The sequence below is a fragment of the Lactuca sativa genome, chromosome 2 (assembly GCF_002870075.4).
Source record: "Lactuca sativa cultivar Salinas chromosome 2, Lsat_Salinas_v11, whole genome shotgun sequence".
Classification (NCBI taxonomy): Eukaryota; Viridiplantae; Streptophyta; class Magnoliopsida; order Asterales; family Asteraceae; genus Lactuca; species Lactuca sativa.
In genome coordinates this window covers 175,572,835-175,587,835 of record NC_056624.2, presented here as the reverse complement: position 1 = coordinate 175,587,835, position 15,001 = coordinate 175,572,835, and the positions used below count along the sequence as shown (strand labels likewise).

The 15,001-nt window shown below is 34.1% G+C and overlaps 1 protein-coding gene across 2 annotated transcripts; it reads left to right on the top strand.

Annotated features, from left to right (window-relative positions):
• The first annotated feature begins 2,081 nt into the window (after positions 1-2,081).
• LOC111902777 (casein kinase II subunit alpha) lies at positions 2,082-6,059 on the top strand. Of its 2 annotated transcripts, XM_042899278.2 has the most exons (11): positions 2,082-2,556; positions 2,643-2,772; positions 3,183-3,377; positions 4,589-4,746; positions 4,845-4,935; positions 4,994-5,059; positions 5,128-5,210; positions 5,340-5,403; positions 5,536-5,604; positions 5,681-5,764; positions 5,866-6,059. In XM_042899278.2, the coding sequence occupies exons 1-10, from the start codon at positions 2,159-2,161 to the stop codon at positions 5,735-5,737; spliced, it is 1,311 nt and encodes a 436-aa protein (XP_042755212.1). In that variant the 5' UTR covers positions 2,082-2,158; the 3' UTR covers positions 5,738-5,764; positions 5,866-6,059. The 2 variants fall into 2 exon arrangements, with proteins under 2 accessions (XP_042755212.1, XP_023754360.1); XM_023898592.3 differs by lacking the exon at positions 5,866-6,059 and having other exon boundaries at positions 2,083-2,556; positions 5,681-5,842.
• Positions 6,060-15,001: the final 8,942 nt, after the last annotated feature.

Sequence of the window (15,001 nt, the reverse complement as noted above, 5' to 3'; positions counted from 1 at the left end):
AGGACCACAAATAATCATTTTACTTGGAACATTGATCAAAAACTCAAATAATAAAGATCAACATTACAAGAGAAAACCTATTGGGACCAAAAAAATACAAAAATCAACTATATTCATAACTCACGGACCAAAGTGTCATTTACTCCAAATAGAAATATAAAATAGAGGGTAAATCGGTCACTTTATCTGTACTCACCAGTTTCTAATCCATAGAGTTAAAGTCAGGGACCAAAAACTTGAAATAAGGACCAAAATGAAATCAAATTCATTTTTAAACCCAAACCAAAAGAACATTATAAACCACAAGGACAATTTTTGCAGTTTACTCATGCTTTTGTATAAAGAAAAATCAAACAATGTTTTTGACTTTTAATATTGCCGTTTATAGAGCTTTCCTATTCCTATTGGTTTGGTTGAAAACAGTAGCAGATGCAACAAGAATAAGAAAGAATAAAAGGTTAGTACTTAATAGTCATTTTAATATATATATATATATATATATATATATATATATATATATATATATATATATATATATATATATAATGTTCATGACAGTTAAATAATGCATCTTATTTTTTTAAGATTCTTCCAAACGGGAGCGCTTAGATTCCAAGCATGGGATATTACTTTTGAGCTCTTCATATTCTCACTAGATATACACAAGGAAAAATTTGCAGCCCTACAAGATACTTTATAGGTTATGGAACATAAGGGCATTTTAGTCTATTATTGCGATTAAATATGGTGTAAGTGCATATGTACCAAATTTTTCTTTAAAACTCATTTTGGTACAAAAGAGTTGGTGTATTTGCTAATTTATGTATATATGTGGAATTATGGAAAGAATGATGATTACTTGTGTACTTGAAGTGTAAAGCCTAATATTTGCCTCCTATTTATTTATCATTTGAAGGTGGTTTGCGGAATATGCTTTGAATCTTATTTCTTTGATCATCAATTTCATCTTTAAAGTACCTAAACTAACAAATGACTTTATTTTTTTTAAGAAATAAATCTTGGATTTCGTGTTAAGATTAAACAAGCATAAAATAGAGAAAGGGATCATGGTTAACATGTTCATCTGTAGAGTTACTCCTTAAGTTATCTTTTGGGATAATCCTATAGTATTTTAGGTAACAAATTTGGTGATTGAAGATAATATATTATTTAAAAACAAATGAAATTTTAGAAGTTATTCATATGATTTCATCCATGTCTTTATCTAACATTGTACTTTAATATTTTTTTCTTCAATATATAGCATCGTATTTTGGATAATATATCCAATCGTAGCATTCTACCATATAGTTTATTTCTTATTAGTCCGTTATACTTATGAAATTTTTACATAGTTTAGCTAATACTACATGCATTTTTTCAAAATACAATTTTCTTTTACTGGAATCATTATATTCATTTAGGATCAATGTCATATATTGTGGATGGTTTACAAATAAATTAGTTAACTTAGTTATTATATCATAACATAATTTGATATTTGAATGGATGATCTTTACAGTAAAATGGTCAAATCATTAATTAATATTAGTTTGCTTTTGGTCAAAAGTGGTTGGCAATTTGATTGTTAAAAGACTAATGATACTTTGGAAAGTATACGAGCTACTTTCAAATTATACTTATATTTTGTTAAATGTTGGACTTTCATGTTAACCGATTTGAATTTAAATACATAAACAAATAAAATATGATTTTATTTTGTATGTAAATGAATGTTTGTAATTTATAGTCTTTATGTTATTTTATTTTAAATAATCAATATAATATTCAAAACAAAATTTATATCTTTTTAATTTAATAAAATTTAATAAATATTTGATGTTTCATAACTATTTTGATTTATAATATTATTTTTCTTTTTGACCCGTGGTTTCCACGGGTTTTAACCTAGTAAATATAATATAGATAACCGAAACCTGAATCAAATTGTTTATTCGGCTTAATTCGGTTCAAATTTTGGGCCAAATTCTCTCCCTAAATATATTTTGAGAAAAAAAAATGTAGTAAAAATAAACAAAGAAGTCAAAAAGAAGATAAAAGGAAAAGGAAAAGGAAAAAAAAAGTGTATACAGGAAAATCAAAAGAAAGGGTTGCGATCTGATTCTGAGGTCGTGTTCTTGATTATAACACCCGTTTGATGGCCGTAAGGCCTTCTCTGCACTTCATCGCCTCCTCAATCAACATCGCCAAATTCCCCCTTTCTTCCATTTCACCATCGTCAACGACACTACTCCTCCGTCACATCGCATCCGCGGCTCCACCTCAACAACACCACCGAAAGCAAAAGCACAAACACAAGTATCCTCATCAAAACCCCCTCCGTCAGCTGCCTACGTCACTTCCACTTCCACCTCTACCTCCATCTCGATCTTACAGCCTCCGGCCGAAGGTTTCTCTGCAGGAAACCCTGGCGCAAAAGATCGGAAAAGCTATCCGCCGTCCCGGCGCCCCCTCCAAGGCTAGGGTTTATACCGATGTTAATGTTATCCGGCCTAAGGAGTATTGGGACTATGAGTCGTTGACCGTTCAGTGGGGGTTAGTGCTCTCTATGGCTTCACCTGTCATTTCTATGTTTTATTCTTTTTGTTGTATAATTTCGTGTGATTTTGATTATCTTACAGGGAACAGGACAATTATGAGGTGGTGAGGAAGGTTGGGAGGGGGAAATACAGTGAGGTTTTTGAGGGATTTCATTGTACTAATGACGAGAAGTGTATTATCAAAATACTCAAACCTGTTAAGAAGAAGAAGGTTAGACAATTTCTTGATTGTATGCTTGTCATTCAAGTTTATATATTCTTCTTCGACTACTGCATGCGTAATTTTTACACATTAATAACGCCGAACATAGATAAGCTTTATCCACAAGGAGACTGTGAAACCTGTACTCTTGCTCACCTAAGATCGATGTCACCTGATAAAGTTGAACAGTGTTTTCATAGCATTTATTTAAGGAACTTGACTGTGTACTGCAAGTAGGTCTCTTTTGCTGATAATACTAATTTGAAATTCTGCTGAACATCTTCATAGATGAGATCAAGTGATTCATTACTTCTACGTGTGATGTTCCTTTCACTTTTCCTCTTTCCATAATGCAGTATCTACCAAATATACATTCTGTTTTATCTTTAACTTGATGATTCATACTTTTGTGAGTGCAGATCAAGAGGGAGATCAAAATCCTACAAAACCTTTGTGGTGGGCCAAATATTGTGAAATTGCTGGATATTGTTAGAGATCAGCAATCAAAGACACCTAGTCTAATATTTGAATATGTGAACAACACTGATTTCAAAGCACTCTATCCAACACTTTCTGATGTTGATATTCGCTATTATATATATGAACTTTTGAAGGTAATCATCTCAAGAATTTGCTTCTTTTGTTAATGATTTGGTAAGTGGGATACATGTGAGCTCTCATTTTGCAACTTTTTTGATATTTCTTACATTACATGCATAATATTCCATGTTTTTGTTATTTGTGTTACACGTCTATTATTTATTTATTTCAATTTTCATGCTTTTAATATTTCAAAGTGGTGTTGTGGGTCTTCTTAGTTCTTACAAGGCTTTCCATAATGACTACTTACTTTTGCATTTTAGTGTAACCAATGCACCAAGTACACTTCATAAGTTTTTCTAATCAGCTTTTTAGTAATGACCATGTTATAGTAGTCTACTAAAACCTTATTGTCATGTTTAGTAAGACTAGAAAGACAGTCTTGGTTTCTGATCATGAGAAATTGTATTTGAAGATTCAGAAAGTTGGATTTTTGGTTTTGCAGGTTGGATAGTGGAAGCCATTAGGGAATGACTTAGGTTTGTAAGAGGGGTTAGAGCCATTTGACCTCAATCAATGGCATATTGAAATAGGGAGTATTTACATTGTTTAAGGCAACAAGTTGAGGTAAAAAAAATACTGTTAAAAGCTTTGAGCTGAAGATGGATAATGGATTGTCAAAATTCAAAAGCTAGAATTTCAAAAGATAGTGTCAAAAGCTTAGAGTTTAGTATTCTCTCATTCTATTCAATTATTTGGCTGAGCTGTTGATTTAGATTTTTATTTGTTTTGTCTCACATTGGGGAATATTTTAGTATGGTTCATGTTGTATTTGGTGGAACTTGAGTATTTATTGAGGTTTAGTAGCTAATACATTTGACCTCATTCAATGACATATTCAAAATAGGGAGGATTTTATTTTTTTATTTTTTGTATCTTCTATTATTTTTGTTTCCTTAGGTTGTGCAATTTATTTTTTTTAATAAATTTGCCTTCTTTCAGAAAGAAAAGAATGAAGTTGATAGTGTAGCTCAAATGGAATCTACTTTAGTACTTAGAAGCTTGATGTATGTATATTATGAATTGCAGAAAGTAGATTTGGCATACAAATACAACATTAGTAGACTTGGAAAAGAGTATTATAGGTTACAATACACTAGATTATTTTTCCTTTTTATGCTTTGATTATAGGTTATTATTATTGTTTTTATAAGTATTAAATCCTATATGAGTATATGTTGAGAATATGTTATAATAAATATATATATGCGATGATTATGGGTAGGCATTAGATTACTGCCACTCTCAAGGAATCATGCATCGAGACGTGAAGCCCCACAATGTGATGATTGATCATGAAAAACGCAAGCTTCGTCTCATTGATTGGGGCCTTGCTGAGTTTTATCATCCAGGAAAAGAATACAACGTTCGTGTAGCATCTAGGTCTCTTTCTCTCTCTCTCTCTCTCTCTCTCTCTCTCTCTCTCTCTCTCTCTCTCTCCTTTCCTTAAAATTAATTAAATAATCTCCTCATAACCGCAGATATTTCAAAGGTCCTGAACTCCTAGTCGATTTGCAAGATTATGATTACTCATTAGACTTATGGAGCCTCGGCTGCATGTTCGCTGGAATGGTAATTAATATTATATTAAATCGTTTTCTTAATTCATTCCTCATATTTTATCCTACAGATTTTCCGCAAGGAACCATTCTTCTATGGGCACGACAATTATGATCAACTCGTGAAAATTGCCAAGGTATGCTTTATTTTATGTGTACGTAACATATTTTATTACTTGTATAAATTTTAAATTTTGTTGGATAGGTGTTGGGGACAGATGAATTAAATACTTATCTACAGAGGTATCGCTTAGAGCTAGATCCACATCTTACTGCCCTTGTTGGAAGGTAGGTTTTGTTTTTTAACATATCATATTATCATATGCTTTTGCTTATTCACTTATTCTACCTATCTATATCTATATCTATACTTTACTAATAATAATTCTTTTCCTTTTTTTTTTTCTATGGGTGCAGGCATAGTAGGAAACCATGGACAAAGTTCATTAATTCTGATAACCAACATTTAGCTCTTCCCGAGGTAACTATCTATATATATATATATATATATATATATATATATATATATATATATATATATATATATATATATATACTCTAATATTATTTCAAATTAAATATTCTTCATTTTTTTTAAAATTTTTTTGAGTAGGCGGTTGACTTCCTTGACAAGTTGCTTCGGTATGATCATCAAGAAAGGCCGACTGCTAAAGAAGCAATGGTAAGTGTTTACTTTTTAGTCATTTATTAAAAATAATGGAAATGGATTTATTACATTTTTAATATAAATTTTACAGGCACATCCGTATTTCTACCCAATAAGGAATGCAGAAACCAGTAGGACACGTGCATAGTGTGGAAGAATGAAAACTAAGCAATTGGTATTTTGACCTTCCCTCCATTCAATGTTATGACTCACTAATATTTCTATTTTTTTTAATGAATGTTTCCGTTGTTTATTTTGTTTTTTTTTACTTTGAAGGGATAATATCGTTTGTGTGTGTTTGCATAAGTGTATTTTTTAAGTTCGGTTTTACTTTGAATCTAGTATGTGAAAACCGTACACTTGTTGTAGGGGGCATTTCAGTCTAGGTTCGACACATTTTCTTATAGTTCTTTGATCGTTGTACGATAACTGACATTAGTAAAATAAAAAAAAAGTAATTTTGTAAGTCATTTACTCAATTGACATTTCATTATAGTGTCTACGAGGCTTTTTCTATTTAAATACGCATTCATAGAATCTATTATTAATATTTATTATTAAAAAAATATGAAAAATCCACCTTGCATCACCCCTTTTGTTTGTCTTCTCCAAACATACCTAGATCGATTGTAACCAAAACGAATTCAAAAAGAGATGATTAGACTATGTTCACGTGTTTTGTGATATCTTAAATTATACGCTACTATAAGATATTTAGTAAAAACTTATGTTTACACAATTATAAAATGTAAGTTATGATATTAAATGATTAAAAATATACATTGTAAAGATTATTGATAAAGAAATAAGTTCTTACGAATTTTGCTTTTACTATAAAAAAGTTTTCCGCAAGAGAATTATATAAATAATAGACATACTAAAAATAAATTTTTTATTAAAATTAAATAATATAAAAGTATAATAAAAAACTTTATATTAAGAAATAAAATAAAATAAAAATATATCTCAAACTGATATTGATTTGGTATTCTCAAAATCTATAATGCTTTTTTTAAAACCAAAATGGTTTTCCCAAAAACAAAAGTTGTTTTCACCTTTATATATTGTTTATATAATGTAAATAACAACACATTAAAAACATAAAAAATAATTGTAAACAATTTGATATATTTTTATTTAGAAGTAATCAATGTTTTAAAAAGTTTGTCATGACTCTAAAGATTGTATTTGCCGTTAAATTTTGATAAAATGCCGTTTTAAATAAAATATGTATATAAAAATGAATAATAATAATAGGAAAAATATATAAAATTATTAATTAAATATAAAATTGCAGCCTTAAGTTACGCATTACAAACGACGTGACTCGCTACGACTCAAAAAAGCTTGAGGCTTAACATTGCCATCAAGTCACACCTTACGCTATTTAAAACCTTGGAAATAACTATAAAAACCGATATGATTAGTTGATTTTTTTTCTTTTAAATTTCTCCCAAAATTGAACTTATTAAATTGACACCGTACCACTCCATACATTTTTTGTGACAGACATGCCAAGTTTAGGTCGTTTCAAAAGATGAAAAAAATCTTACGTGTCAAGAGTGTTACCACTCTCTCTAGTCTTACAAATCAAATATAAATCTAAAATTGAACCATTCATTTTCTCTAAATATCTTCCTAACACTATACAATATCTCATAAAAGTGCAACTTTTTTACGAACACTTTTAGTTATAAATTGGAAAAATGATTTGTAAGAGTAATCATCTTTGGTGCATGTATAAAAATACCATTATTTTTCTTTGTACAAAGATACCATTAATATGTTTTGCAAGTAAAATTCTACCAATATTTTTTTTTAACATTGTACATATCATACCATAGGTAACCATATACAATTTTTATAATTAAAAAAATAAAACGGGTGATGTGGAAATTATGTATGATTACGTGGCTATTACACCTAATTACGTAAGATTACGTGGATATTATACCCGTCTCCCACTATTAGATGACTTTACCCAATTGAATGAGAGTAAATACTCTCAAACTCAATGCTCAGTGGAAGTTAGGGTTTATCAAACACAATACACAGTTGTAGCTTTTACTCTAAGAAATTGAGGATGTCTAATAAAAATGAAGCAACTTTTTTGATGTCTACTACTATCTTTGGCATAAGTCATTGAGAGATGAGTTGAGACCACTGACAAATGATGATGATTACACTAGGTTTATTGATGCTGCAAATGGTAATGAGGGAAAGATTAGTGTATATTTTGATAACTATAATGTACTTGTATTTGACTGGATTGAGGAATAAAAAGCAGAAGAAGGTGTTGATAGTGAAAGCTCTGATGAAGATATAGACTCAGTTATATCCGATGCCTTATTTGTTGATCATGAACCCGATGAAGAGGTAATACCGTTGACTCTGTCTGGTGATCCTTTTCCCACCCATATTAGTGTTATCCCTAGAGATGATGTTGATGAGGATGATGATTTAGATAATGGAACCAAACAAGTCCTAACTTTTCCTTTTTACGACCTAAATCATAAATGGGATACAATGCAACCCATCCTAGGTATGAGATTTTGTAACCCTCAAGAACTTAAGCAACTTGTATCCAACTATGTAGTAGCAAATGACTATAACCATTGGTACGGAAAAAATGATAAAAATTGGTTGCTAGTTAGGTGTTGTAAAACTAATGAAGGAAAGACAAAATGTCCTTTTAGACTATGAGCTACTTGGATAAGCAGTGAAAAATATTCCAAATTAAGTCCTTAGGTAATGAGCATAATTGTACTAGAACCTTCAAGTATAGGCCAGTTGTGACATACTCATGGATTGGGAAAAATTTTGTTAATCATATTTTAGAAAATCCGAAAATAAGTTATAGAGAAATGAGGACTAAAGTTGCGGAAAATTTTAATACCAATGTCGGTGTTAGATAGTGTAAAAATGATAAGAAGTTTGCACTTAATGAGATTTAAGGCAGTTTGAACTCATATTATGAAAAACTATGGAGTTATGGTGCTAAGATACTGAGAGCAATTCAAGGGTCAACAATGAAAATTGACACGAATATAATGCTTGATTCCATACTTTATTTTTCAAAGATGTATATTTGTATCAAAGGTGTAAATGATGGTTGGATTGAAGGATATAGGAGGGCTATAGGTGTATATGGGTGTTTTCTAAAAGGTATTTTCAGAGGTGAGCTTCTATCAGAAGTTGGAAGAGACGCTAAAAACCATATCTACCCCATTACTTGGGCAGTAGTTGCAGCTGGGAACCAAAAAAACTTGGAAATGGTTTCTAGAATTACTTCTTGATGACATTAACATGGGAAATAAAGCAGGCTTAACCCTAATTTCTAAACAACACAAGGTATCTTCTATTGTCACATTGTTGTATTATTTTTTAATCTTACATTTTAATTTAACTTTTTATATTATTATTTTATGTTTAGGGTCTTAATAAGGCTGTTAAAGAAAGAGTACCAGATGTTGAGCATAGGCAATGTGCTAGGCACATCCATGCTAATTTTAAGATTTTTTTTACAGGTGTTGAATATAGGAAGCTTTTTTGGAGGGCTGCAAAGGCCATAACTGCCCAAAGGTTTGAATGTACAATGAAAGGGATTAGGACGATTGATACACAAGCATATGACCACTAACCTGGTCTAGGGATTTTTTCTATTGGACAGGTGCTGTGATGCCGTTGAGAATGATATTCCAGAATCATTTAATGTTGTAGTTATGGGTGCTAGGAAAAAGTACCATGTCTACATGCAATATCTATTATTAGCTATTTGAATGAAAATATGGAGGAGTATATGGCAATTTGGTTCACACACAAAATGTTTAGAAATTGCTACAAGTATATAATCAAACCCTTAAATGTAAGTGAAATGTATCCATCTAGTGATTGTCATACTATCTTTCCCCTGAAATGTAGAAGATTTCCAGGCAGACTTACTGTCAATAGCAGGAAGGATGCTTCAGAAAAAGAAGGAATGCATACTATTAACAAGATATGGGTTTTACAAAATGCAACATTTGTAGACAATCGTGTCACAAAAAATCATGTGTTCATTGACCAAAGAAGGCTGCTTTCATTCATTTACAATACATATTAATGTTATCCATTAAAGCACAATAATTTTGAATTGTGACATCCCCAAAATCACGACCAGAAAAGACCGATTTCATTTATGCTTTTTAAAATAATTTCAGAGTAAATCGTTTTGATTTAAAAGTGTTGCAGAATTTGTTCCCAAAACAAAACATGATAAAATAATATTTATTAAAGCATTTCATCAAGAGATGCATTTTCATTATATAATCAAAACTCGGGATGTTATGTTCCGATACAGACCATAAAGCATAAACGATAACATTACAAGTCATTCAACAAATATATACATATACAGACTTGTAAACAAAACAATTCGATGATTCATCCATCTTACGCCCTTACGCTACTTCCTGTAATACAAATAAAACTGAGTGGGTCAGGCTTGGGAGCCTGGTGAGCATATAGGGTTTTCATCCCACAATAAATAAATTATATTTAATTTCACCAACCAATCACTATCCCGATTACCCATTCCCGTTATCCTCACTTTACGTCCCTAAAATAACATCTATCTCAAGGGACCTAATCTAGGATTTTCATCGGGACGAACATTACTGCTAAGGGGTTTCCTCAACAATAGATATCCTAAAGGCAACCATGAGGGGGATAGAGTACACCGGTGAACACATCGTTCACAACACCTACAGGTTATGAACCTGCTAGCGTTCCACAAGACTATCTAGAAAGAGTCTGTGGTCGTTATCCATACTCCGCTGAATAACTAGATCAACAACAACAACAACATCGAGGACTCTCATCTGTTTATTACACACCAACTATCTACCCATGTTCTACCCAACATATTAGTAGATAAAAATATATATTTTCATACATAGTTTAAAACCTGTATATCATTTTCATTCAATACATATTTCACATAACAGATGAGGCACACCCACATAACACGTATTTCATAGAAAGTAAATCAGATCTATGAGATAGAAGAGAATGAATATACATTCACACTTATAACAACAAAATTATACACATAAACAACAATATACTTAATACACTCAAACCATACTTGTATTATTATCGTGTTTATGAAAGGTAGTATACACTCACTTGATCAGAAGATGATCGAACAGCACTACGGCTTGTAGAAGTAGTATTCCTCAGTATATCTGGAAGATCTTCACAAAAATCGAACTTCTCGCGGGCAGAGCTTCGGCTCGGGAACCGCACTTCTCGGGATCTTCGGGATCTCGGGACTTGCTTCGGGGCTCGAGAATATTACCGGGGCTTCGGGGTATTTCTGGCATGCAAATCGATGCAAAACGAGAGAGAGAAGAGAGAAAAATAGCAATTGAGTCGGCTGCCCTCGCATCCAATTTATAGGAGGCTGGAGCCTCGGAGTACGCAGGGCGTACTGCGTTACGCGGGGCGTACTGCCTCAGAATCGTCATTGCTTACGTATCCGAAGAACTCGAGTGCGAGGCGTGTCATGCTTCGCTGTACGTGGGGCGTACGCTAGTACGCTGGGCGTACTTCGGATGAGTCCGATGACTCCTCTTCGGATAATGCCGGATTTAATAATTAAATTTAATTATTAATTATTTAATAAACTTCGAAAATTCATATCTTCTTCATACGAACTCCGTTTTCGACGTTCTTTATATCCATGCGTAGGTGAGACTATGCTCTACAACTTTCGTTTAGACTCCGTCGGCTAATTTTGACTTTATTTTTATTATTTATTTTTAATAAGTCGGGACAGAAAAACTTCGTTATAAATTCATAACTTCTTCGTTTGACGTCCGTTCTCGCCTAACTTTTTATCGCTTCGATACCAACAACGAGATCTTCGATTCTCGTTTAGATTGTTTCGGCTAAAAACCGCTCGATCTCAGATCGAGTATTTCAGGCTGCATACCGCTAAGCCGAAACTTCGATAAATCATAACTTCCTCATACGAAGTCAGATTTGGGCATTCTATATATATTCGGAAACCTCGTTTCAGCTACTACAACATTAACCAAAGATATCAAGTTTATTTTACACTTAAATTTTGACGCTTATTTTTATTCTTAATTAATCCAACCACATAATTAAGCTATTAAGCACAAAACACATAATACTCAAATAATACACTTCTATTATTTCAAAACGGGTTACAAAGGTTAACCTAGACTATTATATCAACATTAATGACAGACCCAGAAACACAGGCGTTACAATTCTCTCCACCTTAGAATGATTCCGTCCCCGGAATCACACATCAACAAACAACTGCGGATAGCGACCCATCATGTCACTCTCCGTCTCCCAGGTGAGATTCGGCCCATTCGTGTGTTTCCATCGGATAAGCACTAACTCGACCATCTTGCGTCGCAACTTCTTAGTCTTTTGGTCAACGATTGCCTCTGGTTCTTCAATCAACCTTTTGTTCTCATCGATTCTCAACTCCGAAAGTGGAATCATATCGGGAACTTCCCCCGTGAACTTCATCAAATAACACACATGAAAAGTGTTATGAATTCCATTAAGTTCTTTTGGTAGTTCGAGCTTGTAAGCTTGGTTCCCAATCCTATGAAGAACTTTAAACAGTCCAATAAACCTTGGACTCAACTTTCCCCTTTTACCAAATCTTATAAGTCCCTTCCACGGCGAGACTTTAAGCAAAACCGAATCTCCAATTTCAAAAGTCATCGGTCTTCGCTTTTTGTCAGCATAGCTCTTTTGACGATCCTGAGCTCCTAACATTCTTTCCCTAATTATTTTCAACTTTTCAGCAGTTTGATGAACCATCTCCGGTCCCATAAACTGCTTTTCCCCAGCCTCAAGCCAACAAGACGGCGTACGACACTTCTGTCCATACAAAGCTTGGTAAGGTGCCATCTTAATGCTCGAGTGGAAACTATTATTGTAGGAAAATTCTACCAAAGGTAAATGTTCATCCCAATTACCTAGGAATTCCAGAGTACATGCTCTCAGCATATCCTCAAGCGTTTGTATCGTTCATTCGCTCTGACCATCAGTCTGCGGATGGTAAGCTGTACTTAAACACAACTTGGTACCCAATTCCTCTTGTAGACTTTTCCAAAACCTTGAGGTGAAACGACTATCACGATCCGACACAATCGTTAACGGAACACCGTGAAGCCTCACAATCTCCTTCATGTAAGAATTTGCAAGCTTTTCCATAGACCATTTCTCCTTGGCTGCTATGAAATGCGCACTCTTAGTGAATCAATCAACGACCACCCAAATCATGTCGTGACCATTCTTTGTTCTGGGCAGTTTAGTGACAAAATCCATAGCAATGTCTTCCCACTTACCCATAGGCACAGGCAAAGGTTCTAAACTCCCGTACGGTTTCTGATGTTGTGTCTTTACTCTCGCACAAGTCACACACTCAGCCACATACTTTGCAACATCAAGCTTCATCGTCGGCCACCAGTAGTAGGGTTTCAGGTCCCTATACATTTTAGTGCTACCGGGATGAATTGAGTACATGGTCTTGTGAGCTTCTTCCATTAGAAGATCTCTTATCCCTCCGGACTTAGGTACCCAAATCCGACCTTGGAACACCTTCAGTCCATGACCGTATGTATCAAACACCAACGTTTTTCCCAAACGTTCCTCCTTTCGGTCATTCTTTTTAGAAGCTTCCTCTTGAGCATTCTTTATACTTTCCACAATAGTCGAGACAACTTCAATTCTCAACGCTCTTGGCCTTTTCCTTTCAAGATTGACTTTCCGACTGAGAGCATCAGCAACAACATTAGCTTTACCGGGGTGGTAAAGTATCTCGCAGTCGTAGTCCTTAAGTAATTCTAGCCAGCGTCGTTGCCTCATATTAAATTCCTTCTGATTAAAGAGATATTGGAGACTCTTATGATCAGTGAAAAGTTTGCACTTCGTGCCATAGAGGTAATGCCTCCATATTTTCAGAGCGAAAACTACCGCTGCCAACTCCAAATCATGAGTCGGGTAATTCTTTTCATGCTCCTTCAGCTGTCGAGACGCATATGCTATCACCTTTTCTCTTTGGGTCAGAACACAACCCAATCTAACCCCAGACGCATCGCTATAAACAGCGAAGTCTTCAACTCCATCGGGTAAAGAAAGTATCGGTGCCTCGCATAACTTCTTCTTTAGCTTCTCGAATGCTTCTTTATGCTTATCACTCCAAGCATAAGTAGCTCCTTTGTGGGTCAAAGTTGTTAATGGAGTAGCGATCAAAGAAAAGCCTTGGATAAACCTTCGGTAATATCCGGTAATCCCAAAAAGCTTCGGATCTCCGTGGGACTTTTCGGTTGTTCCCATTTCATCACAGCTTCGATCTTCGCTGGATCAACCATTATCCCTTCTTGGTTGACCACGTGACCCAAGAATTGGACTTCTCGAATCCAAAAATCACATTTGGAGAACTTAGCATACAACTTCTCCTTCTTCAAGACTTCTAACACTTCTCGCAAGTGTCTGCCATGCTCCTCTTGGCTTTTCGAATAAATCAGAATGTCATCAATGGACACTATCACGGATTTATCAAGGAACGGATTACAAACCCTATTCATCAAATCCATGAATGCTACCGGAGCATTGGTTAGTCCAAACGACATAACCAAGAACTCGTAGTGTCTATATCTAGTTCTGAATGCAGTCTTCTGTATATCCTGCTCTCTTTCTTTCAGCTGATGATATCCTGACCTTAGATCGATCTTCGAGAAATAGCTTGAACCTTGCAATTGATCAAACAGGTCATCAATCCTTGGCAACGGATATCTATTCTTTATCGTTGCCTTATTCAGCTCTCGGTACTCAATGCACATTCTCATACTTCCATCTTTCTTCTTCACAAATAACACCGGAGCTCCCCAGGGTGATGAACTAGGTCTAATGAAACCTTTGTCCAATAATTCCTGAAGTTGCATCATTAACTCCTTCATCTCCGTCGGTGCTAATCGGTAAGGTGCTTTTGCTATTGGCGTTGTCCCTGGCAACAAGTCTATTCTAAACTCCAGTTGTCTATCAGGCGGTAATCCAGGAAGATCTTCGGGAAATACTTCCGGTTAATCACACACAACAGGAATATTCTGCATCACCTTTTTCTCCTTTTTAGCATCGATCACGAATGCTAAGTATGATGTACACACTTTGGTCAAACATTTTCTGGCTTTCATTAGGGAAATGATTCCAGAATTTACTTTGCGTTTATCTCCATACACCATAAACGATTCCTTCCCAGGCGGGTTCACTTTCACTATTTTCTTCTTGCATAAAATTTCGGCATCATTGGCGCTAAGCCAATCCATTCCAAGCACGATGTCGAAACCATTAAGTTCGATAGGCAATAATTCCTCGTGGA